This window comes from Mycteria americana, chromosome 17, assembly GCF_035582795.1.
Source record: "Mycteria americana isolate JAX WOST 10 ecotype Jacksonville Zoo and Gardens chromosome 17, USCA_MyAme_1.0, whole genome shotgun sequence".
In the NCBI taxonomy this organism is placed as follows: Eukaryota; Metazoa; Chordata; class Aves; order Ciconiiformes; family Ciconiidae; genus Mycteria; species Mycteria americana.
Window position 1 is genome coordinate 7,930,120 of NC_134381.1, and position 27,119 is coordinate 7,957,238.

General features: G+C 40.6%; 1 protein-coding gene across 21 annotated transcripts in view; it reads right to left on the bottom strand.

The window, feature by feature from the left end:
* The window catches only part of FNBP1 (formin binding protein 1), a 109,051-nt gene that overhangs the window by 23,468 nt on the left and 58,464 nt on the right, over positions 1-27,119 (bottom strand). For 7 of the 21 annotated variants that reach the window (XM_075519321.1, XM_075519316.1, XM_075519318.1 and 4 more), the window contains 5 exons: positions 26,569-26,673; positions 12,477-12,605; positions 10,564-10,710; positions 5,004-5,201; positions 3,444-3,626 (listed from right to left, as the gene is read on the bottom strand). In XM_075519321.1, the coding sequence (XP_075375436.1) occupies positions 3,444-3,626; positions 5,004-5,201; positions 10,564-10,710; positions 12,477-12,605; positions 26,569-26,673 (762 nt within the window). Of the gene's footprint in view, positions 1-3,443; positions 3,627-4,009; positions 4,037-5,003; positions 5,202-10,563; positions 10,711-12,476; positions 12,606-26,568; positions 26,674-27,119 lie in introns of all 21 variants that reach the window. The other 14 variants (XM_075519329.1, XM_075519330.1, XM_075519331.1 and 11 more) reach the window with 4 other exon arrangements.

The window sequence follows — 27,119 nt, forward strand, 5'->3', positions numbered from 1 at the left end:
GGGTGGTTCTTGATTTATTTTTTGCCTGGTTAGAATTATTTTATTTTTGAAGGTCATATGGCATTTTCATGATCTTTTAGCCTGACCATTTGTGTAACAAATCACCAAGGACCTATGAAATGAGAACTTGACAAGTTTTCAAATCAGATGGAGCAAGCTGTCAGAGCTTTGCAGTCTCTCCTACTCCGTATTTCTGGATGAACCAAGTGGCCTGAATTTGTCCCTCTGGAAAAAAAGACGATGATCTGAACGCTGGCCTCCAACTCTGCGGGGTGAGTCAGGCAGGAAAAGTGTTTACTTACAAACATCCTGGTAGCTAACAGGGGAAGGAAATGAAATAGAAAGAGAACATAGTGAAAGGTTTAAATGAAGATTTAGCAATAGCCTTTCCTTGCACATTTTTAATGAACGTGTCAGCAGAAATTTGAGGTATTTCAGAGAAGACTACAGGAAATTGTTCTCATTATTTCACCTTTCACACAAACTACTTAAAACCAACACAGTATGCAGGATTCATAAGACTCGCATTTCTTTGGGAACTATTAAAAGCAATTAGTCATAATTCCTTATACGGCCAAATACTCACTAAATAAGAATTTGTACATTTGAAATACAAACTTGTGAAGTGCCCATGGAACTACAAACTAGTATTTTTATATCAAGCTAGAAGTACTCAGCACTATTTGCAGTATTCTGTTCCGTGACTGGCACTCTTGGAGCACTAGATCGCAACGCAAACCCTCACCTTCAGCAGTGCCTTACTCTCCAAAGCGTCTCACCGCTACCGTGTATGAAGACGACTGCCAGATGCCCACCCGCCATAGCGGGTGCCACCAAGACAGCCACTACCTAGCTCATCCCCCAGGTTTGCTGCTGCACAAGCAGAACTGAAAGGTTGTTCCCCCCCTGCATAAAAGCCACCGAGAAAAGAAACTCTGAGCCAAACTGCAACTGAGGCAAGGAGGTACATTTACAGAACCAGCCTTTGGACAGCTTAGAAACTTCCCGCTTCCCCAGTGAAAAGCACCAGAAGTGTGATTTTTTGGGTTCTGAATGTCCCATTAAATGGCAATTCCCTAGGAAAGAACTGAAAACCACTCAGTAGAAAACATCTTTTTTTTTTTTTTTTAAATGTACTGTCTGCAACCAGATGAGACAAAATATTGTTTACAGCAGTGTTCTCAATTCTCTGTAACTAACCACTGAAGCTCCCCATTGAAATCATCTCTACTTTTATACAACTCCAGCCCTCAGCCCTAACTGTCAGTGCAGTCCCTAGAGCAGAATTTGGGCTTTTGAAAGTAGTCACTTCCTTGATGTTACAGCCTGCTCTAAAACACGTTTTAAAACACTGAACACTTGTGTCTCCTTCCTTTAATTTTTATAGGAGGAAATAATTCTAAGGACCTTAACCTAGGAGCCAAAGCCATGCTATGTCAGCAACTTCTCAGCACAACTGGGCCACGTGCGCGCTTCTGGAAAGATAAAGTCGTCTTTTTGTTTGAAAAATGGAAAATTTTATCTCAGGGACCTGTCATTTTACTTACTGCTTATGAAGACCACCAATGAGAGTATTTAATTCAACACAAACACTTCAACATCAGTTTACCAATATAGCCACAGGTGATGGCAAGGACAGGAATGGAGCAGCTGACCTGGGAAAACTCAGGCCATTGCGTCCTACTCTATCAGCAGCAAAGGAGACAGGGACACTGCACTTACAACTGTGGTGATGTGTCACAAAATGTTGACCCAGTTTGATGTAGACCCAGGTGAATCCCCAAGGTCAGCCACGGAGGCTTTCAGCTTCTCTGCACTGTACAATGCATAAACCAGCACCTAACACACTGCACTTCAGCTGCTGGCAGGGGAAAAACCCAAACCCTAATCCCCCCAAAACATCTCATCTATGTTTTGGAACTCGCATGCTAGACTGATAAAGCTTTTGCAAATAGAATATAATTTTAAACTGCGTGCATCATAGCACTGGGAAGTAGAAGTCAGTTCAGAAACCAACAAAATCTGTTGACTTAATGGGAAATGCCCAGAAAAAGACGTGCTGGCCTACAGTTCTGCACGCTAATGTATGTAGGGAAGGCTGCAAGGACAAGTCAAACATGGACCTTGAAATTTTTTTCCTAGCTTTGCAATGGTTCATCACATAATGTTTATCAAACTCTTAGTTAATGCCTTTCCTCCACAGTTTGCAAGAATGGCAGCTATTAGTGGCTGTTACAAATAGTTTTTCAACTCAGTATTTTTCCAAAGAGATTTCATTGGCATTTAAAGTGTCAAGAATAAAAACTGTGGAAAAAACATTTAAAACTAATTAGAAAAAAAATTAAAGAGCACAGCAGGATTTTAAATTCTTCTATGGACACTTTAAAAGGTGTTTAACCCACATCATCTGCTCAAGGAGGCCCAAATGCAGACACAATATACAAACTTGTTGGGAAACAGGATTTCTTAGGGTCTCTACAGGAATCAAATCAAACCTTCTTATCTTATTGAAACTTCATGCTACAGGATGCGGTCAAGGTCCTTGAGAAGTGTCAGTCCCAAATATATAGAGCCAACTGTGATCAATACATCTAGGTAGCTGCAGGAAACATTAAATTCAGTGTCCCCCCCCAGTCTCCACCAACATGGCAGCCCTGGTTTAAAGCACACATGTACCATATAAACAACTTTATTACCACCTAGAATCAGTCCATGTTCCACATCTCACCTGTTTTTTTATCTTAAGACTCAGACTTACTAAGCAAGCTAACACTGCAGCACTTGAAGCACTAGCTGAGGCCGAGTCTCTGGAACAGAAGTCGGGCACAGAGGCGTACTTGGCCCTAAAACACAGGGAAGTCATCTTCCCACTCCTACAGCAAGACGTGTCAGATCTTTTCAGAGAAATGCCTGAACTTGCATCAACTGAGGTCAGAAGAACTATCTTCTAGAATCCCTCCTAATTTACTCTCCTCTTTCTGACACAGATATTGAGCTGAATCCACCCTGCACAGAGGAAAACTTTTCATATTAAGGTAGACAACATGCAGCATCAGGAGCAGAGTAAAGCTCTGAACAGTGCTCCTCCAAACCTACTCTGCCACAGACATAGGCAGGGCTCCTAAATTAACGACTTTCACTTCTACAGGAGTATTACTTAATGTTCAGCTCTTCCTTCCATACTTCGGACAATCCCTCCTCCCCCAAAAAACTGAATAGGTTATTTCCATCAGCAACTGTACTTTTTGTGGTTTCATTGTGGGGTTTTTGACTACAAATGGCTTTATAGGTTGGGATTCCTTGGATTTGTCTGCATGTTATGATAAAACACAATGGATTCATTCACAAAACAAAACAAGTTTTTACATAACAGAACGTGCAATAAAAGCGCAAGAAAGAAAGAAAAGAGAAAGAGAGAGAGAGGTATCCAGAGCAGAACTTACCCCGCGCTTTAGGCTCCTGAAGCAGTGGATTTTGGGTTTGGAGGTCATGAACTCGTTGAAGCGATGGGAGAGGGGTTCCTTTTGCTGCTTGGGAGACTGGGGGCCGTTGGGAACAGCAGAGGGTGAGGCAGAGGCAGGGGGAGGAGGAGGGGGCTGATGGGGGGATGTTAAAAGGGACATAAGCTACGTATAAGAGATGGAGAAGTGACAGAATAAAAACCAAAATAAAAAGATAAAACAAAACGAAAATAAGCATCAAAACCAATATTTGAAATCCAGAGAAAAAAACAATTAAATAATTAAATATTAAAGGCCATGGTTCAAAAGAGGGGGGAGAGCCGTATTTAAGAGTTGTGTTAAATGAAGAATGTGATAAATGGAAGTTTTAGTAAGTGATGCAACGACAGAGTAACACAAAGTATTTTGACAGGAGGCTCATGCAGACTCTTCCATGCAGCGCTATCCCCATAAATTGCCCTGTTCTCACTCTGTGGACAGCTCAGAATAATGCATATGGATAGAGCTTTCAAATACCTGAATTTAAATGGATCAGATAAGGAAGGTACCTTAGTGCCCAGTAGCGTTTCTATTATCTGGAAAACAACAAACCACATTCCTTCCTGCTTTCAAATCATACCTCAGTCATGTGCATCACACTTCACTTTTACAAATTATTCTACGAATTTGCTCAGGAGTTAGTCCTGGGGGTTTTTTTTCTGGCTACACTGATGTAAGCACCAGACAGCCGTGTTCTCTCATACACCAGCACAACAGGAATGATCCATTTTGAACAGGTACATTTTTTAACTCTGTAATTAGTAGAAGTGGTTTGGTATGGGTCAGAGCAAGGGTGAGATCAAAACAACGAAGCTACTCTGGGCTTCCATCAGTGTTACTGAAAACCGATTTAGTCCAGTCACCCTGACACATTCTGGTAACCCCAGATAAATGCTGCCATGCATTATGGTGTAAAATATGACAGTGAAATGAAAAAGGTTTAATGGATATGTAAGTTAATACGGTCTTTTAAAAAAGTCAACTGCTCAGTTAGTTATGCTCCATTAGTTGTGCTTAAGAAGAATGAATCGCAGCAATGCCTTGCTCCCAGCCACCCAACTGCTGAACCCAGTGCACAGACTGAAAAGATAACGCAAATGAAAGGCCAAGGAGAGTTTTAGAAGTGTCAAAACAGTAAGGCCACATGAAAGCTTCCCAAAAGTAACAATGTTAGTTAGCACACATGGCACTAGGGAAGTGCTATACAATTCCTTCTCTGAGTTAGGAACAGAAATGGACCATGGCAGAGACGTGACAACTGAAGTTAAACAAATATAAAAACTGCAACACAATTAAAGAAATTATACAAGAAAAAAAATTTTAAAATATAAAGAAACTTAAGTAACCAAAGACTACAACAAAACACCATATTAAGACATCAGTTATTAACTTTCTGAGTCTAAAATTCTCTTTAAAAAATTGTAATTGCCAGGATTACTAGACAAGACAGAGATTATTGACTATACACATACTAGCACCAAGCTCAAGTTTGCAAGTCAGTACCTTATTTTTCTTGATGAATGGCCATAACTTGCCCTTGGATTTGCCACCAAACTTTGGCTCAGACTTCCCATCCCCTCTGGAGTTGGAAAGGCTGGATTCCGAGACAGTCCGCTTCATTGGCTGCGTGAAGTCCTCAAAGTCGATATCTCCCGGAGGCTCGAACCCTGATTTAAAGGCTTCTATTACCAGCTGTGAATCCTGAAATGGGATGGATGCAGTACAAGTATAAACATCTCTGACAAGGGCTGTCATCAAATTGGTGGCATAAAAAAACCAGTACAAGGACAAGAAAGTTCGCCTGTGTGGGAACCAACTTTTACCGGGATCAGTCTCATTCCCAGAAACGAACACCCTTCCAGAGCCCAGGATCAATACAAGTCTCTCCACCCTCTGCTCCAAGATCAGGGCACTTTTCTTGGACCTGTTTTCACTACCATGATGTGCTTCAAAAAAAAACCACCTAGGCACAGCATAGTATCCTACCAAAACAAGGCATCTGCTGTGTAAAATTTAATACTCCCAGATATTAAACTGATAAATGCAGTTACGAACACAACAACCACCCCTCACAGAACAAGTTTCCAGCCTATGTCAGTCAGAGCGTATTACAACTGGGGACATAAATAGCTACAATCTCAGTTTCATAACAGATCTCTAAATAAACAAGCAAACTATGGAAATAAAGCAGGTGAGCTTTAGTCTCAAATAATCCATTATTCCTGTTATGAAACTCTAGCCCATTTTGCAAAGGCATCACTGAGACCAGTCATTACTCAAAATACCAACAGATAAAAAGCAGAGGACTATGGTCTATTTAGGAAAATAAAAAAATACAGAACTATCATTAAAGCATAGGTCATCATAGTTAACTAAAGATGATGCTTAGGAAGAGTAAACTCAGGTCTCCTCTCTCCAACCTTCCACTGAGCTGCACAACCCCTGAGTCTGACCACAACCTAGCAATGTTTTCATTCCCTCTGTTTCATTTCCAACACAAAAATCGAAATTCTGATACAAACATCTTTTAAAGGCTTTTTCATGTCTACTGGTGAAAATAACTAAAAACTCATTACTATTAACTTTACTGACTAGAAAAGCAATCATACTTCAGTAACTGAACAGATAACTTAAGTGACTCATAACAAAGATTTAAGGTATAGAATTGCTGGGCATGCAGCTGTAAGCAAACTAGCGGAAAATCCCAATAAATACTCCTATATAAAGGAGCTCAAGTGATCACACTGCCACAAGTTGACAAGTTGGTGCTTGTGAACTCAGCTACAGTAAGTAGCAGGAGTTTATCTTGTGAGCTTTACCCAACAACTGAGCAGTCCAAGGTCATGCAAGTAGCCCGACACCTTGGTGCAGGCAGTGGCTGGGAACTCCACGCGCTGTCATTAAAGCCACATTCCCTTTTGGCACTACTAGGAGTGCTAGATGCAAGTCAGCCACACACTGGCTGTATACTCTGTACAATGGTTTTGCTCTTTTTTTTTTTTTTTCTTGAGAGAGAGAGAAAAGAAAAAAATAAATCAAAGCAAGAACAATATATAGAATTTTTCCTACTCAGGTCTACAAACACAATTAATTACACATAAGCTCAAATGCAGACTTGAGCTTGCCAAATGCATTTAAATCTAATGGACTGAGAAAAAATTTATTTTAACACACTTATCTACTTGACTTCTTGGGAAGAGAGCTTTTTATGTTATACTGTTCTAACAGTTTTCTTCTAAGATCATTAGAGAAACTGTGCCACAGCACACAAATATCTTATTAGTCTCTAGAGAAGAGCATTGCCATCCTGCTCAGATAAAAAAGATGAACTTGTTGCTTTGAAGGCATTTCACAGGTTCTGCTTATGTCCATAGGTAAAACACTATTCATGAGAAATCTAGTGGGATATAAAAATATCCAGAGGCCAGGCTCAATTGAGCAAAGCATGATATAGGAAAAGCTTTGCAAAAGTCTTCATGGGATTGTGGAGAAAATTAAGGTTTAAGATCCTCAACCTATCAGGTGCACTATGAAATTCCTACACAACTTTTAGGAGAACAACACTTTCCATGATCTCATCCTAGTTTGACATTAAAACTTCCTGAGATCTAAACATTTGAAGAGATTTTTAATAATAGTCATAAAAGCAAGATGAAGAAGGAAGAGAGAAGAAACTATAAACATACACAAGGTTACATTAAATACTCTATTCGTATTTTATCCTATGCATGGAGCTTTTCATTTTTTCCTCTTAATTTTACAGTGTTCCTTCCATTTAGTCAAAACATCCTTCCACTACAATGGAGCTAAAAATAACCAGCATGCTCCATATATCACAGAGATAATGTCATAACAGGAACTCCAAAGTCCATAACAAATTAATTTTATCTGCTGCTAGAGCCTTCAGAAGCAAGTTCTGCATAGGTTCACCTAGCAATCACTACATCTTACCCTTGCACCATGACCTCTGTGTTGTCCACATTGTTAGCAAGAGGACATAAAAAGAAGCATATTTATAATTGCAGGAGAAACACAGGGCTAACCAGTATTTCCAGCTAAATCCAGACAGTTTCTACTGCCATTAGTGGGAATTCTATACACTTCAGTGAGGGCATAAAGCAATCCTATTTACACAGTTACAAATTTAGTAACTAAGCCTGAAAGACTGGCCATTTTGCAAGTGGGCACGAGGCAGAACTTTTTAATATTTAAGCTGAAGAGAATATAGAAAGTGTTAAGTCTGTCCCATGTGTCATTCTGGTTCTTAACACTATCCAATGAAACAGGGGCCCTGGAAGAAAAGTAGTCTTCCATAATCCTGCTTACACCCCCAGAGGGAGGGAACAGGGAGCTGGCCATGGAAAGGAAGCCTGTTGTTAGCTTCGAAGTCACAGTTTCGAAGTCACTATGGAACTACATCCTCCCTTCCTATTGTACCACCCAATTTGGAAGCTAGAAATCATGCTGGTTCATAGATGCCATAGGAACTGCCCCTTCATCGAACAATGTTTGTAATAAACTTACCCAAAGCTGAAAATTTATTATCAAAAAGCGCCAAGAAACCTACATGAAGTGCAAAGTTCTGCTGCTTTTATTTTGGTTTTCCTTTATAAACAGTAATTCTTTACCATCAGCTGGTAATGTTTTACTGACAGCAAAAAAAAAGCTGCAGAACTTGCAGGTTCTTACATCCTTTCACCTAGAGCTGACACACAGTTTGGTACTCAGGGTAAATTACTAAGAATTGGTGCTTTCTCTGTATTTTCTTTCCTTTTTTTTTTTTTTTCCTTTCTGACCAATACATCTTCTATGCCAGTTGTGGTTGTTCCATTTAAAACTCTGGTTTCTGAATTGAACTTACTGTACAAAAAGCACAGCTTTCATTTACCCTCTCCCCTTCCTTCGGTAACTCTGTATGTGATAGCTGGGTAGAAAAGTGAAAATAAAACCAAAGAATATCAAGAGCTAAATAAGAACTCCAAATGCATCACTGCCTTCTGTCAATGTCATGGTACCTGACCTCATACATTTCAAGCTTGGCCATACTGTATATTTGTTTATGACTACCAGATCCCGGAGATCTCCTTCCAGCTGGGACACACATGTCTGTGTGGGCCCAGAGTTTCACACAAAGGTTTTCCTGCTCAGCAGGCTCTTGGTTTTGCTCACCATTGTACTAGTTATATTATCACCAGCTGTCCTTGCATTCAATTTTCCTGGAATCTGACCTCATTTTCGAAGTTGACTACAGCTCAGATCTAGTCGACTTTCCTATCCAAGGTTTTTCAAGCTTGGAAAAGGAGAAAAGGAGACAACCTTCAATTTGAATCTTTTGAGGAAAAGGAGAAACTCTCCTAATGGTAGCCTAAGAGACTCCAAACTTGCTTCTTAGAACATTAAGAGGTCAGATGGGAAAGGTCTGCTGTAACGCTCTGCATTAGTGGCAAAAGTAGTACATGATCGGGAAATAGAGAAGACACAGCTTTTCCATTGCTACTATGCTCACCTATAGCCACCCTTATAAAGTACATCCTGCAGAAGGGCAGGAACAAGCATATCACTTTTATCAGAATCAAGAAAGTTAGAAACTACTGTTCCAGAGATGAAGAAAATCCTTGATTATATTTAAGAATAAAAAAGAACCCTTTATGGACATAACTGTTTTCCAGATAGAACACGCTAAACCCTTTGCAATTGTTCAGATAGAACAAATTTGGTTAAATACATTTTTGTTAGCATGGTGTTTACGGGAGATCCCTTAGTTATCAATGCTTAAGGCCACCATTTTCTAATGTCATACTTGTGCACACGAGCCATCAATCTGATTTATCCGTGTGCAAGAGAGTAACTCGAATATAAAATTCACAGTCAAACACCTAGCTTAAGCCTTGTGTGTGTTTTGCTAGGACCTCACTTGAAGATTCAAGCAGAGTATAGGCTTAGACATCAATCTCCCCACATGATTTCACCATGCAGCACCAAAAGCTGTACCTCAAGAAGGGTACGTTGTTCTAACATGGGAATCTGTGCCTCAACTCCCCCTTCTCCCAGCCTGAAAGAATAATTTCAGATTTCTTGGTTTCCTATGCTGCTCTCCGTGAGAGCAATTGCCAAGCAGAAAGTAGTGGATTCATTTCAGAACTTCAGCCTCAGGCTTATGCTGCCAATTAATGGCAGTCTCCAGGCTCTGGGCACTTGAATAGCTCAGAAGAGATTCCAGTGAAAAAGACGTTATGGGAAATTCGAACAGCCAGCAAGACACATGCTGTTTGTATTTGAAGCACTAATGTGATCCATGAGAAGGGCTGAAAGAGCAAGCAGAGCCTCCATTTACGAAGGGAGCAGATCATTCTGAAAATGAAATAGAAAACACATTTGCCCTTGTGCTAACTGTACATCAGGAAGCTCAACCGAACTCTTTTATCAGCCTTTTTATCAGGAAGGCTTCTTTTTACTCCTACAATGATGTTCAGAAATCAAGATTTGTGAGAGCTCATTTACAGATTGCTAGCAAACCTCAAATCTGCAAAGAAAGATTTTTACAGTAAAGTAGAAATTTTGCCAGAGTTGTTTGCAATAATTTATGTAGCAAATACTTTAAATACTTCCATTATTATAAAACTAACTGGAATGAAGACATTTCTGGAACATTCAGTTTTCTCATTATTAGACATAGAACCCATCTGAGTAAGAATTGGTGATTATTACGTATCTGGAATTATGTCCACAATCTTCCTTATTCTACACAGAACCCTATTTTTCAATTACAGTATTTCAAAAAGTAATTACCCTAGAGAAAGGAGAGAATATTCCTAAGGGGGGGTGGGGGAGAAAAATAACAAGTGCAGCAGTAGAGGCATTTCTGGGTGTTAAGTAGATTTGGGAAATAATCTGAGCACATCCTGCCTCAGACAAAGTAGCGTGGGACAAGAACGTATTCTTTGTTTTAGTTCTGTGACTATAAAGCTCTCATGCTGCAGCCTGGACCCACCATTTAAGTCTCCATATATAAGCGATCGATCCTAAAGATGACAATCAACAATCCAAACAATGCAACACTTACGTTCTTGTGATCAATTGATTCTGCAGCCTTTGTTATTTCATCCAGACACTTTCCAATGATAGGGATCACCTGGCGGTCGACCTCTGCGAAAGTCTTCATGGATTCACCTATCCTCACGATTCTTCTTTCCTCCATCTCTTGTATTTTCTAAGACATTAAATTTCATTCAGATCAAATATCAAGATTAACTTCACAGTTTCAACCAATTTTTCTCCCCAGCATACGTCATCTGCTTTAAAATGTATGGTTTAAATATATTTTTAAGAACTGACAAACTAGGACAGCTGTTCTCATGAAGGCACCAAGTGATATTGTTCCCTCAAACATCAAAATGCCATTCTAAAAGTAATCTCTGTTACTATTACTGGGAATTTTTCAATTAACTGTTTATGTTAAAAAATGTTGAGTTTTCAAAACCTCAGCTTTAGACATTTGTAAGGATGGCTCCTAAGGGTTTTGTCAGAATTTCTGCAACAATAACTTCTTTCATTTTCGGCACATGTTCTAGAAGATCTTATTTTCATTACGCTGCAGAATCCAAGCAAACAAAAACCTTGATGTCCCCCCTTCCTCTTTTCCCTAGGAGGTAATTTTTGGTTTACAGGCAGTCCTATACGTCATGCTTTGTTCACAACCAGGGCTTCTCAATATATGCTCCCTGTTGTTCAGTGGATTCCATGTCACGATCTCCAGCATCTATTCCATGGACCTCTCGTTTAGAACAGAGGGAAACTGGATGTGGCATAACGCTATTATGACAGATTACAACGGGATACGGAAGGGCATGAACAAGAACTGACTGTTTCACATTTGACTGCAGAAATCTTATAGAGCATTGCCAACTTAAAAATCCCCTTTGCCTTGACTGATCCACAAGCAACATAAATCATTTACAAAACAACTTGTTATTTCAACATCTAAAAGAAAGCACTAGAGCTTACTGGTGCACTGGTAGTGAAAAGGACACTTCTGCAGTACTTTTAAGCATGCTCACCTATGAATCGGAGCACTTCGCACTAGATCTGGTAAATACAAATATATTGCAAGAATTTTATATCTGATGCCAGGGATAATTTATCTCAAGACATTGGTCTGAAATACCATGAAGCAAAAGAGGAGGTGTCCATTTAACTAAGAATTTCCAGCTACAGATAAGAAAATGCCTATTTGCTGGCTCAAATATCAGTTATTTCTCATCAGAGGATAAGCATGTGACATTTTCTCCCTTAAAGAGATTGCATTTTCCACTTCTGAGGCTTATAACCCATTACAATGGAACAGTCATTTAGAACTTCTCTTCTACTACATTAATCTCTCTTTGTTCAGTCAAGCACAAACTCAGATCTTCAGTCAGTATAAATCTGATGGCTTTTTTGTTCTTTCTCTACAGTCTTTCTTTAGGCACCCTAAGACATAATCAGCAAGCTTGCTTAAACCCTTTGACATTCACTACTGCAGAATTATTGTGGTTTAAATTTAAACATCTGTGAAGTCTGATTTGAAGACAGGTTATAAAGGGCTGTGAGGCTTTGCAGATGTAATGATGCCCAGCTGACTCCTGGCCCAACAATGCAAATAATGCTCTCATTCCCCAGCTGCATGGACACAAGAGTCTAACAGAGCAAGATTGTGAGGGTTCCAAAGACTATCGTAATCTGTCATGACAATTCAGTGTCACCTTCCTCATATATTATTGATTACTTGATATCTAGTCTAAGAGAAAGGGACAATTTATCCTACCAAGCACTCCATCTCTTTCTTGTGCTGGCAGACTGCATATAAGATTTGCTAACAGTGACAAAAAAAAAAAATCACCAAAAAGGAAAAGACAGGGTCATAGAATTGAGGCAAATGCCCCTCTGTTCTTATCACAAGATCATGAGCTACTCTAGATCAGTGCCAGTGACCCTTACCTGGAAGATGTTTGGTATGTGTGTGTAGTAATGATCATGTTGCTCACTGTTGAACTTCTGTAGAGTGGAAGAATATTCCGCTTTGCTGTCTTCTGCCATTTGATGTCGCAGCTGGGCTTGCTGTCTTGCCTAAAGAAATGCCAGAAGAAATTTATAATTTATACTACATGGAAAGAAATTGCATTGTGTTACTCCTCAGCTTACTAGCCTTACCAGCAGGCAGCACAGGAACATTAGCATATGGGTCTCTGAACACTTCAGCTTTTGGTTTACTCCAATTTTGTGAAACGGTTCATCTACATCAAGCATAAGCCTGCAGTGTGAACACTGCTGCTGTTCTTTTCTTGTCTTACAACATGCTATTTCCATGAACCATTTTGCATTCCATGAACAACTTCTGTTCAACACTGCATATAAAACACCCAAACAAGTTTGCCCCTCTACTAGTCCACTTAACAGGCATGCATGTTTTCTGTACGCTTGCGGACACTCTTCTTGCTCCACCGTATGCCCTGTTGGATGGCACCTGCTTTCCTCCAATGAACTACTTACCTGTTGGCTAGCGGTATTTTTGGGGAAAGGGAACCGACAAAAAAAACCAACGCGGTTTTGTCTCATTTCACGTGCCTTCGCCAACATAATCATGACAAAACATCTTAACTCGTGCTCCCAGTGTGCTCTCTGCAAAGCCCTTTATCTACACCTCCTTGAATAGCGCTGGCATGAATTGCACAAGGAAAGGGGAGCCTGCGTAGCAGCTGAGACACGACTCCCTTCCTATTTTTACCCACACAGATGATTTGCTTTGCTACCCAGTGTAGCAGAGCACTGGGCAATTAACCTCACTTCTTTCCCTAGAACAATCTGTCCTTGAGTGACCCTTTTATATTTTCCCCTTCCTCCCCTTACAATTCTGCTTCCCAAAGCCTTCTGTTATCTGTTTCACTGCCCAATATTATTCCCTTACTGTCTACCCCATCTGTTTATTTTAGTCGCCTTTTCCTTCCTTGCTGTTGGCCTTCATACAGCAGCTCTTCCTTCTCTTCCCTTCCTACCCAGCTCCCCACACCCATCTGCCTTCGCTCCCTATCTGCTTGTTGAAGCTCCCCTCTCCCCACTCGGCATTCACCGGCCGGAGCTCTGCGCTCACCCTGCTCCCACGCAGCCCCGCTCCACCTTCCCACTCCCACCTGCCCCACGGCTGTGGACCAAACACTTGCTACAGTGAGAGCTTTGCCACTGATCGGAGTGAGCCCAGGATTTGGTTTGTAAATCTAAACTATGCACTCATTTTTCAGGCATTCACGGACCTCCTCGCCCTCCGCTGCCTACCTAGCCCTGGAACAGTGCTGTGAGTGTCCAGCAAGTACTATATTCCAATCACTCCCCCAATTTGAGAATAAGCCCTTTAAGAAAGGAGAAATAAAGACTGCTTTATCTAAAGGATTTTGGGGTATTTCAATTAATTAACAATTAATTTTAGCATATTCTAAGTGGGCTCCCATTAAAAACAGTTCAGAACAGGGTTATTCTTTGAACTGTTCCAAGCAGACAATAGTTTCCTGACAATAAATCCATGAAATACCAAATCACGGAACATTTTAGTAATCATAACTGGAAGGTAACAAATTCTGCCAGAAGGTTTCAAATCTCAATTTGCAAAGAAATAGGCTTCCCTCCCATTTGTCCAGCTCGCACATCTCACCTAATAATTTATTTCACCTCAATTCAGCTATTTCTTTTGCAAGTGCAGTCAGTTGTAGGAATTTCCTAGATCCCCTTCACATTCCTTCTACAAAAATAATTCAAGCACAATGAGAAAATGCTGGGCACTGAGTGCATAATAGGAGATGTGAAACAGTAGCATCAAATGGAAAAGACTGCAACTGTAACCAAATAAATAAATCCAATTGAAAAAAAAAATACAGACTTTCAACTTTGCTTGTTCCCCAGGAGTTTTAACTGTCCACTAACTCCACATGTAACGGACGCATACATAACTTCAGAAAATTTACCTGCTGCAGTGAAATTCCAAGAAGCCATATCAATCATTTTTCCTGCCCAAGTGCCATATAGCTTATTAAACTTTATCATCCACACACTCATATATAGCTACATTAAATATGAGTGGAAAACAATATAGCCTTGTACTACAAACACAAATTTACCAGCAAAACAAAGTCAGCCATGGAAAGGCAGACAGCTGTAAGAGTAATGTACGCTTGTCTCCCAACCCCTTCCTCAAGTCCCAGCTGCTACAGATCAATATCCATTTGTGAGGCCCATTCTCTTCATCTACCTAAGAGCAACCCATTGTTTGAGCTGACTTCTACAACAGCCCCCGTCCCACTCATACAGCTGTCTTTTTTTTTTTTTTTTTTAATAATGCAACTCAGGAATTTGTCCCTCGAGTCTATTGTTGAAGCAGAAAAACAAGAAATCCATTATTCCACATTTCCAGGCAGCTCCAGCAAATATTAAGCCATCAGAGTTCATTTTCATGAGCAAACTCATTGGTCGGATATGAGCAAAGTAACTCTGAGCTAAATGTATACAGGAGTAGACGCTTGGTTTCCGAAACCATCTTCACTGGCCCCAAATAAGAGGAGGCAGTAGATGAGTAAGTAAAATTGGGTACATTCCAAAAACAAGATTTTTGTACGAGAGCCCCAGTGATGCTTTGTTTCTCCTGGCCATTTAATGCATTTGGCAAGCTTCAAACAGTTTAAATATTTTTCCAATGAGGTATTTGGATCTTAAAATAAAAATATAAAAAAAGTCTAGAATTTTTTTATTACTTCATTTGAGTATGTCACTTACTCTAACACCATTGCTTCTAGTATTAACAGAATTGTATTTTATAGGTAGGTTCCTGCACTCTGCTGAAGCACAGCATGATAAAAATGAGCTGATGACATTAAGTTTCACATTCAGAGTAATGGATGCAGTGGCCTGGAGCTGCACAGAGTCACAGGAGCTATTTCAGGAGTAATTTATAGTTGAGCTTTGCAGAAAATAAATTTTTACTTTCTTTACTGCTCACTTGTGCATGCAAACAGCTTCAGAGGAGGTATTTTTGGGGGCTTCTTAGAGTTAGTGTTAAAATATTTGCTCCAAACAGTATTTTCAGGAGAAAAGGCTTTGCAATAATTGGTCTCTGGAAAACCAGACCATGACTTCAGATATAAGAGGATGATACTGTGATGCAGTTTTCAGTCAACATAATCTCTCCTTTAACTGGGCAGGGATGACTGAGCAAGAGCTCACGTTTCCAGCACCACATATGAAACCACAATCCAGATCTTCTACAGACTGCCAGATTACTCCGTAGTAAGAGATGTCAAGGCTAGGTACTCATAATGCAACAAAAAATCCCCTCCTCTCTTGAAAGGAAGAAAGAATGAGGTCACCTTTCAGCATCGTGAAAAAGCAAAAAAGGGTATATACATTTGAGGGATTTGTGGGGAGCAGCAGAAAAGCAGTTTACTTTCAAATGCGTGCTTCTGCACACATTTGCAAAAGATTTTGCATATTCCCTCCTAGAACGTACCTTTGTAACATCTTTTTGTCCCCAAATAAATGTGCACAGTGTATATACGTACTGCCTCCTCTCCAAAATCTGTTTTTGTTAAGGCAGTTCTTCTCTGAACTCAATATGGCAGCAACAAAACCAAAAGGTCACACGTGCCAAAGCACGTCTCATCAAGAAAAGCACTCCCAAGAATGAACGACAGCCCAGTATCTGCAGCACCGTTAACCTTGCAATGAGCACATAGGTAAAATTCAGGTTTCCACTGCCAAGGTAATCAGATTTAAACACAATCACACCAGAGGAGCCTTCTCTATAACTAACTCTGAAAGAAAACTCTAGGTAAAAGAAGTGTAGCTCTGAAAGACTGAACTAGTTAAAAGCACACTAGCAGTAGGTTAGGCTTATGTATGACCTCTTCTCTCACAGAACCTATAGAGAATTGCCATTAAATGTAATCAAACCAATCTTTTTTCTTTCCTTTAGACAGCTGTGCTAGTTGAGGGGGGAGAATGCAGGGCAGTAGCTAACTGCAGGGCAGTAATAACTTTCAAAGTGTTGATTTTTAGAAATCGGAAGAACTGTGGCTGTCTTCAGCGCTTTTTAAAAATTTTTTAAAAATCAGGCCTCAATGGCACTTACCTTATGTGAAAACAACACTAAACTCAATAGCCATATGAACTGGCAACATGCACCATGGCTTCTGTCTCTTCTACAAGGTAGCAGGAAAAAAACCAAACATTATACTCTCAAGATTATTTTAACCACATTTCCTGCAGATTTTCTACCTAACCACTGAGTTGCAAAAAACAGACTTTCAAACAGCATCAAAAGTTAGTTCCAGATGTTTAAATGACTCCACCAGGAGTTCAGAGATGGCAGGTTTGAGCTAAGTGACAAATGCCAGGGTGGAGCATTGATGCCCTAAAATCTTTCATGACTGAAATATTTAGGGAAGTATTTCTTTCCCCTTTAAAATAAGAAATTAGAAGAAAGTTAACGCTGCAACCCTTTTACTCTCAAGTAACCCATGTGAGGGAGATATATTTAGGCTGAACCTACTTATCACCTGCTTGAAAAATCCTGCAGTTTAGCAATATGATGCAATTTAAGTAATCGCTGCATACCAGAATGAGACAAAAGAATTACAGACTAGGATAGTTCTCCGTAGTCCTTGCAAACATGCAGTACTAGTAAAGTTTTATATACAAATATGAAATCAATACTGGTACTTTAGGCCTTTGACCAGTGGTCAGAAAAGGAAAATTTAACAGAGAAAGGGGATATGGCCATCTTTATGATGGGCACTGTCAATCCTGAAGGTGTGAGAAAATGTTAGTAAGCTGCCATGCATTACATGCTGCCTCCTAGAGAATTCGAAAAATAAATTCTTGTATAGTGTTACTTGCATACACCTTCTCCCCCAAAATCTGGTTCGATATGAAAGGCAACTGGTGATTAAGTGTAGGAGAAATTCTTAAAAAACAAGTACACTTTCTGCCATTTTGGTCTTCAATACAGAAAAGAATGAAGGATATTTTGCTGAGAACAATTTTCTAAGACACATTCCAGAAACAGCAAGAGGGTCAATAGACACACTGTCTTCTAGGTTTACACAGACAAAAAATGCAGCTCCTCAAGGCTGTTATGGTGGGAGTGATATGAATAACTGAAAAGGGCAGAAAAAAGCTTTGGCTGCTATTCAGCTGATCCACACTAAGTGGAACAGTTCAACTTCTCAGCAGTCACTCTTGTCCAGAATGGCAGAGTTTCCAGTCAAAACTTTGGTGTAGTTTTCTTTCTTCTTTCTTTTCTCCCATTCCCCCCGCCCCCCCCTTTTTTTTTAAACCCAGACAGCATGTGAGATGCATCACTGCCAGGCCACTGCCTGCCAAAATAGATCCATCTTCGGTAAATCCAAGATCAGACTAAAATGCAAACACAAAAAAAATCACCCCTGCCCCCCCTCAACTACCCAACCCCTTCAAAATAACTTAATGATAAAGGCAGACTCAGAAACACTTCACCAGTTTCAGGAATGCTTTCAATTGCTCACAGATTTTTCAGCTGCAGGCTCTGGTCCTCTCTCCACAGACAACCTCACACAGCTGCGCTCTGTTACGAGCAGGCACCATCACGACCAGCAGCGGGACGCCTCTTGGTAGCAGCAACACTGGCAGCATTTGCAGAATCACTAATAACAGTGGGAATTCTGCCATGGACTTCAAAACAGGGCCAGGATTTCAGGCTTTGATTTACATAGCCTCCAAATCAAGCTCCATTGTTTACTATTTTACAATAATCAGTTTGGTCTCTCTGAACTGGCAAGCAGAAAAAGGTTTTGAAATTTGCTTTCCTGAAAGCAAGAAGGTAGAACAGGGGGTGCAAAATACCAGACAGGAAAAAAACCAAAGAGAAAAATTCCTACTTTTAACATTAGAAGAGGTGGAAAAAAAATCCGAGAATCTGTAGATCCCTGAAATCCTTTGGCTGAATATCGTATACAAATGAGCAAACCACTGACAGGGGATGGAAAATCTTCATCACCAGATCTCAGGAATTGTTATCTAGTGCAGTCGCATTGCACATAATTCTGCCAGACTATATAAGTGCATGTTAACAAGAGATACACTAAAGCAACATAACACCGCTTAAGCTCTAACAAGAAAGACGGACCAAATTAATGGAGCTGGGACAGTAAGACAGCAAGCATGCTGCACAAGGCTCTAGCACCAGAGCTCTTGAATTGCTCTGGTGACATCTGCACTACCAAAAAAAAAAAAAAAACCACCAAAACCACCTCATTGCAACAAGGACTCACCTAACTGTGTCAGTCCTATGCTCATAGGACCAGTCCTGCACCATGAGTAAAGGCACAGTTGCTTGCTGATTAATAAGAGTCCGACAGCTAGAGGTTACTTGAAATTTTACTCCAGTGAACGAGCCCAAGACTTCGGTTGCCTGGCTTTAGACTTCAGTTCTGCCGCAGGCTCCCTTACACAAATTTGAGTGCTGCGTTTCCCAGTTATAAAACAAGCGTATCGCTTTTTCTTTTCTATTGCGTCCAACCAATCGCCTCAATTCAGTCTCAAAAGTTTTCAGAGCAGTCTAAACGTTGTGTAGGAGAAGGACCATTACATACGAATTAAGAACAGCAGCAAACGCCACCGTGACATGTGCCGGAGAAGCACCTCTCAGCACACTGCTCCAAGGCCCTAGTGAAATAACTGCCTTGAATCCAAAAGTTTGCCTCCTTGCACTGCCATTCTCACGTCACAAATACTAAATAGTCAAACTCTCTGGGTGATCGAACCGCAAATCCCTGGTAACATCCAGTAGTTTGCCACACAGCTCAGAGAAGTGCAGTTCCACGAGGATACCTAACAAAAGCTTATTACAGAAGAACGAGGTGTTCACTGTGGGTGGAAGGCTATGTGGAATTGAGGGAGGAGGTAACAAGAAAAGATGTATTCGGAGCAGTGGCCAACAATGATTTCTGGAGATCTGTTTAGTTGTACTAACATAAACAATTAAATTCTGCAGTGTATAAAGTATTGAATATAAATAATGGAAATTATTTCAGGAGTGTAAAAGATTGCTTAGCTCATACTTTGAATACTGGGCACGGTTCTAGTCATCTCTCTCCAAGAAAGAATTTACAAACACGGGCAATGCAGAATGGATAGTCAGGGTTGAAGTAAGTTACCGGTATGAATTTGCTAGCCTTAAAACCCAACTTTATGGGTACAATACATTCACTTAAGCTGAACAACTTACAAACAATAAGCTAAATTCTGAGGTCTCTGCTTTATTTTCCCTTAGTTCTTAAACAGGTTAAGATATCTGTTCTAATATTTTGACAGAATGACTATAAACAAGCTTTCCAACTGTAGCGCATAAACTAATTGCTTTGCATTAGCAAAGAACGCTGGTTGTATTACACTTCTGATGCAAACTGCAGTTGATCCTTAATTCAGAAATTGCTCCTAAGCCTCCCCTTCACACCCCCTTTCCCTCCCTAACATATTTGCTCCTCTAGCAATCTACTTCCCCATAGAGTTGTATTGTTACGAAACCCAGTCAAATTGCTACGTAGAGCATTACCGCAGAGGAATACTGCTAAGAGGAAATGTAAGTTCAGATGGATTTCCTTATCTTATACTAAAACTGACTGTTGCTTCTGTTCATTGCTCTCAACACCAAACCCAGTGTATGCATGAGATACATACGGATATTTATCAAGTTTTCCAGCCACTCCTGCTGCAGTCATTAACTCTTTATTGACTAGAAATCAAACCTCCTTAATTAGTCATGATCCCAAAAGGGAAACAGCTGCTATACACCGTGTCACAGACAGCAGGTTGTAAACAAGGCTTATTCTTCCAGAAATGCAAATGAATGTCCTGAGGGACTCCCTGCATTCACACACTACATCATCCATTAGGAAGGAAGCAGTTCAGGAAGGAGACTGGGGTCTGCATAGCCCAGAGAAATAACATTAGTGTGAATCTAATGGCCTTAAATCGCATTACCAAGAAAAGACTGCGCTTGAATTGATGGGAAATTTGACCCACATCACAAACAAAGACACAGAAGGGTTTAGCCAGCTCCATCTGTGGAGCAAAAGAAAAGCAGCTGCCTAATCAAAGTATGTAAAACTCACCACCACGCAGAGAACATGGGAAAGTCTTATGCAGTATCTAACTTTCAAATAAGAAATGCACAGGCCAGGCCTTCTTGCACTATGTTCAGGACTGAGCCTTACACACCTTGCCTACATATTTCACTGAGACACTGCTGCTGCACTTTTACAAATTCACAGCAGAGTATAGGAAAAGCAAAGCCTTTGGAACTATTCACTGCAGTAAGTATTCACTATATTAATGACACAAACACTGTAGAGCTTGTCCACCTTCTAACATTACCTTTGCATGGCACTACATTTTCCAAAATGCTGAGAACTTCATTATGCCAGTAGGTGCCTCGAAGTGGGCAGGAGAATGAGGAGATACAACAAGCCCCACTGTCACTGGGCAGATGACTCGGCATCTCCTGAAAAATTAGGCCCATTAAGTAGTTATGGTCTGCAGAAGGCAGGCACCCACAATCTCGGGTTATGCTGCAGAGTTTACCACTGACAGTCGTAATTGACCAAAACCTCAGTGACGCACGATGCAACAACACAGCACTGAGCTGGAGATGTTCTTCTATGGTTTGTCTGTGGGGTTTCAGCGATGCACGCTGCATCCGGCTCCGTTGTGACTTGACTGCTGTTCCGACAAAGCATGCTGTAAACTGTGTATGCAGGACAGTGCTGAAACACAGATCAGAGATTTCTCCAGAGCCCAAGTGAAAATAGCTTAGTGTACCCTTCATTGTAAGGATGCATAAATTCTGAATGAAGAGGTTTGCGTCCCGCAGCGCAGCAGCCTACAGGCTGGAGAAGCAGTTTACCACTTGACAGCGTAACTGCATTTGCACAGGCAGTAAGATCAGCTTATTCCAAGAATCTTTCTAAGTAGCAGTATTTCTACATCTATGTTCAGTAAGACTTTGCCAGTGATTCAGCTCATGACTACCCAAGGCAATATAAGTGGATGTGTCTTCTATGGGTACAGAGGGAGATACAGACTCTTTACATTGATGGTGAGCACCCTGGGAACATGGCATAAGAAAAGAGAAGAGAGAATGAAACTTCAAGCGTGAAACATCAGTATCTCTCTGTAGTTATATTTACAGACTAGAAAATTAATGTCATGGTGATATTGTATTGTGAGGTTTTATGCCTTTATGCAAATCTTAAGCTATTCTGGGACTCCAGAAGTCTTGGATACGGCAGACAACCTGATCTGAAAGTCGCAGAGCAGTGGGGAAAGCTCCTAGAGATTTCAATAAACTTGAGATTACTTCTACTTCCCTCAGTTCCTCCACTTCAAAACCAAAACAAAAATAAACAAAAAAAGGCCAGTGCATCTAAAACACGTAAGCATCTTGGAGTCAGGACAGGAATAGAACCATCAACCTTTTTCTTTTATTTCTTTTGTTTTTAGATATGACACAGGATTGGGCAGAGAAGAGAGGAAGGAATGGAATGATAATTCTGTAATAATAATTTTGGATAAAAGTTTGGATAATTTTGGAGTAATTTTCATTTCAAACTGACAGCTGACTTGCAACAAGCTCAAGCAGCTGTAAGCACGGAAGCAAAGCAAATTCAGTAGGAAACCCCCACTGCCCCAGAACAGATGTCTGAATGTCACAGGATAGAAGTAAAATCTTAATACAAGCTCATGCTTTCTGGGTGCGGGTTGAAGACTTACTTATGAGTCAGTCAAAAAGCCACAGCAAACAAAATACCCACCCCATGTTTTCAGCAGTGTCAGAAGCTTCTTGACTTCTGAGAGTTAAGATCAAATTTGCACTTGATATCTTTCTAAAGCTACCACTACTAAACTAATTCCTAAATCCACAACACATGTACATTAATCTCAAAACCACTCAAGGTGGAACCCTCCTAACATAACAGGAACAAAAATCAGAACAAGGTGATGAGCCCTGACTTCAGGACAGCAGTTCTGGGAACTCACGCACAGCTCCTTTTTTACTGCTCAAAGCTGAATTTTGTTTTCTGGCAAAATTGTTACCTAGGGCACCAACATACCGTCCTACTCTTCAGCAAAGGGACGGATCCTGCCTGACACTGAGTAACTCAAACCACTGTTCTCCCCCTCAACTGCTGTGCAAATCAAGAGGTAAAGCATTCACCCCTTCCCATGGTTGGCCTCAGCCACTTCCTCTTTAAAAACAGATTCTGAAAAGCCTACTTTGAAAATAAACCTCTAGAAAAGCCAGCCGATTTTTTTTTTAGTATTATTATTGTAAGACGTCTGCAAAGGCACCACTGGGTACCACATTATCCCATAAAGATGTCAGCTTTTTAGTGATTGCAGCTCTAAAGAGAAAGAACAAACAATAGAGCGCTTCCTTATATGTACACCGGCTCTGCGCTGGTGACAGAGACCATTTCCCCAAATGGTCAAAAAATTGAAGCAGCTCCACTGTGGTTTTTGAAAGAGAACTGCTTTAAAGCACACATCCCACTGTGATCCAAACGAAGCTAAAGCTGCCAGTGATACCTACAAGGCTTCCCGGTATTAGCATCAGCATGTTGCACCATTCACTTAGTTTATAAGGATATTTTCACAGAACAGCTTCTGCTACACAGTAAGCTTCCTACCCCGACTTTGCTAAACTGAACTGACAAAACCTTTGTGTCAAACTGCACTTTGTGTTGACACTTAAACATCTCTCTGCAAATGTCGGCCGCTGCTAATTTAGAGACTCAGTGCAAACACAGGAAGGGAGCTCAGGGGTCCTAATCCACTCTCCTTTGATTCCTGCATAAAGCCCATGACCAGTGCAGAGACTGAACACAGCCTTTTGCTCCATGTTCCTACCACCAAAAAAGGAGATGAGAGCAAAGAAGTCTAAACACCCTGCTCTCTCTGAGATCAACTACCAGACTGGCAGGCTGCAAAGATGATCAAGCCTGTACTGGCCACAGAAGTGGCACAAAAGGCACGTGGCCTCTGCATACCAAACCTGAGCTGGTCCTACAGAAGGAGTTTGGACCTAGGTGCAAGATACCCATACTGCACAGCCAGCCCTGCCTCTGAGCACGCACCCGACGCCCTTCGCAAAACAGTCCTGGAGAAATAAGGAGGAAAGTAACTCTTACTGTGCTTCTTTGCCACTATTCTGGTTACTTAATCCTAGCAAACTGTAATACCAAGAGTTATCCCTTGGGCAAGGCCACGTTAAGTGCTGGTAGCTGGCAGCTCTGCCACAGAATTGCCTGCTGCAGTTGTCAAAGGCTACAACAACTGAAAGATTGAGAGATGAGAATTTCAGAGCCTCATATAGCTCAGCATTAGGTGCATTAGGGAGTTGCAGCTATATATTCTTTTGATTGCATGTGTCATTGTGATCACTGCAGAACTTTAATTCCACTACTCTATAATGCATGATGCAAAAAATAGCTCTAGTGTCTGCTCATATTTGCAGGTACAAGCTCAAGTAGCCAAGGTGTCAATCTCAAGCCAAAGAAACGAGGGCAACCAATTCCATTGCTTGAAGAGCACCTTGTTCCGCCAAAGTGAATAGCATTGGCTCTGAACACAGCCAAATTGTCTGCTTTTCTGGCCAGACAGATTTCTGGGAGCTTTTGGGAGTAGGAGTACAGCAGCCAAGCCATAAGGGGCAAGAGAAGTCAGAACCGCTGCAATAGGAGGAGGAGGAGGTAAAAGTCATCATATTGCTTCATTTGAAGCTGAGCAGTTTCTGCATCTCCCTGGAGCGAGTCGGCGAGAGCTGCCCCCAACAGCAGCGCTTGGTTAAACAATATCCTATTTTGCACTTGGGAGTTATGTAAGAGCGGTCCCAGTCACACGGGCAGAGGGAAGCAAAGAAAGGGCATTATTCACAGCCTGACATGGATGAACCCAGTTTAACACATGCAGTTGGAAAACACTGTTCTCTCTGTTCAGCAATATTATTTCACATTCCACTCGTTTTGATAACCTTTTCCTTCTCCATCTACGCCGCTGACTGACTGGAAAGTCGACTAATGCCCTCTCCTGAGATTAGCCAACACACATAACTGCAACAGATTTTTTTTTTTTCTTTCAAGATACCACTGAGCCTCATTCTGCAATAAATAATTTACAAATACATACAATTAAAAGCTAGAGAAATTTAGAAGGGAAGCCCCTCTGCTTCACTTTACAGGGAAAGAGCACCAGGGTAGGGATTGCTTCCCAGAATTTGTCTAACGCTATCAGATTGATATACCATCAATATGCAGCCTTTCACCCTGACCAGAAAAGGCCAGCCTTAGAAAGGGATGCAGAAGCAAAGAGTTTCAGCCCTCTATTTCAAATAGGAAGTCATGTCTCTGTATCCCTTTGACATGGCCTCAGCTTTGAAAAAAAATCTAGGGCAAGTCCTAATTTTATCTATGAAAAAAAAGTATTCTAAAATCACTTGACACAGATAAAGCAGAGATGATCCCCCTCTGTCAGAAAAACCCACATGTGGTGTTACATCTTTAACAATCCTGTACATGCGTTCATCTGTAAAGTGCCCTGGCAAATCCAGAAGGCAACAGAGGATCAAATCTGCATGGTGAATTTACAACAAATAGCCAAGCAAATTACAAGGCCACAGAGGTATTTTTTCCTTTGATATGCAATAGCACCTTAGGGAAATTTTCTGAGCTTCTTTTTCATTTACTGTCCTCATTTCTAATAGCATCCTTGATGCTATCTGCTACTCAGCCTCCATGATGCTGAGCATACTAGAAACATCTTAAGATTGCACAGATGTAAAGAAAAATTTGTATTTGATAGCTTCCCAGGATTGAATTAACGGAGAATAGAACAAAGCAAAAGCTACATTTTACAAGGGCTGTCTTGGACTAGAAAAGATTCCTTACCTATAATTCAGTTTTCTTTCCTGTCCCTGCAGCAAAACGCTTAGTATATTTTAAGCTTCAACTTTTTATTCTCCCTTGCTTTTTTTTGTTGCCCTCCCCCCCCCCCCTTTTTTTTTTAAAGAAACAAACCTTTTCAAATGTTCTAGCTATTTTCTACCTATATGAAGCAAACTCAGGGAAGACAAAACTGCCCTTACGCATTATAACATGGTGTTTCTGATCTACATTACTGCATCTTCTGAGCAGATGTAGAACACCAAAAAGAGAAGCAATTTAAACACACTTTCTCCCTCTCCATTGCTTCCTTAAGTTACAGGTGCATCACTGGACTTGGACATTTAAACTTTAAGCATCCTTCTGCACATCCAATTTTGAATCAAACTAAAGAGAGAAAATATTTCAAGACAGATATGGTGAAACACAAATGTATGTTTAAAATTAAGCATCAATTCAAAAGCTTCACTGAACAGGGATCAATGTATAAAAGCCACAAATTACTCTGCAACCAGACAGCAACCGAGAAAAATAAAAGCTATGTGCAATCTGTGACAAGCATGGATTCCAGGATTCTGCATAACATGAAAAGCTGTCCTGCTGTAAACCTAGGACCATGAACAACAATCCTGGTAATACTTCACTGCAACCCATGACACCCTTTGCAACTCAGGACACCTTTGAAGAGTTGCTCAAGAGGCAGGAAGTTTGGTTCTATCTGGATCACAGAGCAACCAACAACATGTGGGAACTGCAAGCACCCCTCAGGGAGCCCTCACAAGCTTGACTGTCACAGAATCTGGGGTGGTAGTTAAAACTGATTTTGCATAAGCTTATTTAGAGCCATGTCAGCTATGTTAAACCCAGATATCACCTTACTGAAGAAAACTGACTATATCTGTTTAGACTTTTTATGCAAATATAGGTCTCTGAAGAGATCTCCCTATTTTTACTTAACCTATGGACTGACTTAAGTGAGGCATTAGGCCTCAGAGGGTTTATCCTACCAGCGGAACTGAGGAACTACACCTATCACATCCATGTTTACAAACAAGTCTCTCCACCCTCTGGCTTACCTTTTCAACATCTGCTTTTGTAACATTGATGTCAGCATCCATTTTCTCAAAATACTGCTGTGCTCGATCAGCTTCTTTGCAATCACGTTCAAACCGCCTTTTACTCTGAAAAGGAAAAATAGAAGGCTTCATTATGGGAAAGAAACATGATATCAAAATCTACCTAAAATCAAGACCTGCCCCTAAACTGATCTGCTGTAACAACTGTCAGATTTTAGGACTCGCTTGTTTAATATGGAAATGTATTCCAATGTAAAAAACTTCAAAAAACAAAGTTACCAGAAACACATTTTTTGTTCTGTTCTTCAGGCTGCTTGATTCTACCAATATCACTAGTATTTCAGTATTTTTCCCTGTTAGCATCTCTTCTGCTCTTGTAGACCAAATCACTCCCTTCCAACGCTTAACTCCCTCCTTTTTATAAGGCACAAGGGAGTTACTAAGATTCATACATTTGCAAGAAGACTTTTGGTTACTGATGTCCCCTTTCTTTATCCTCTCCTCTACTTACAGGCCCAATTTTCATTCATCACATGAACGACAATTCCAAT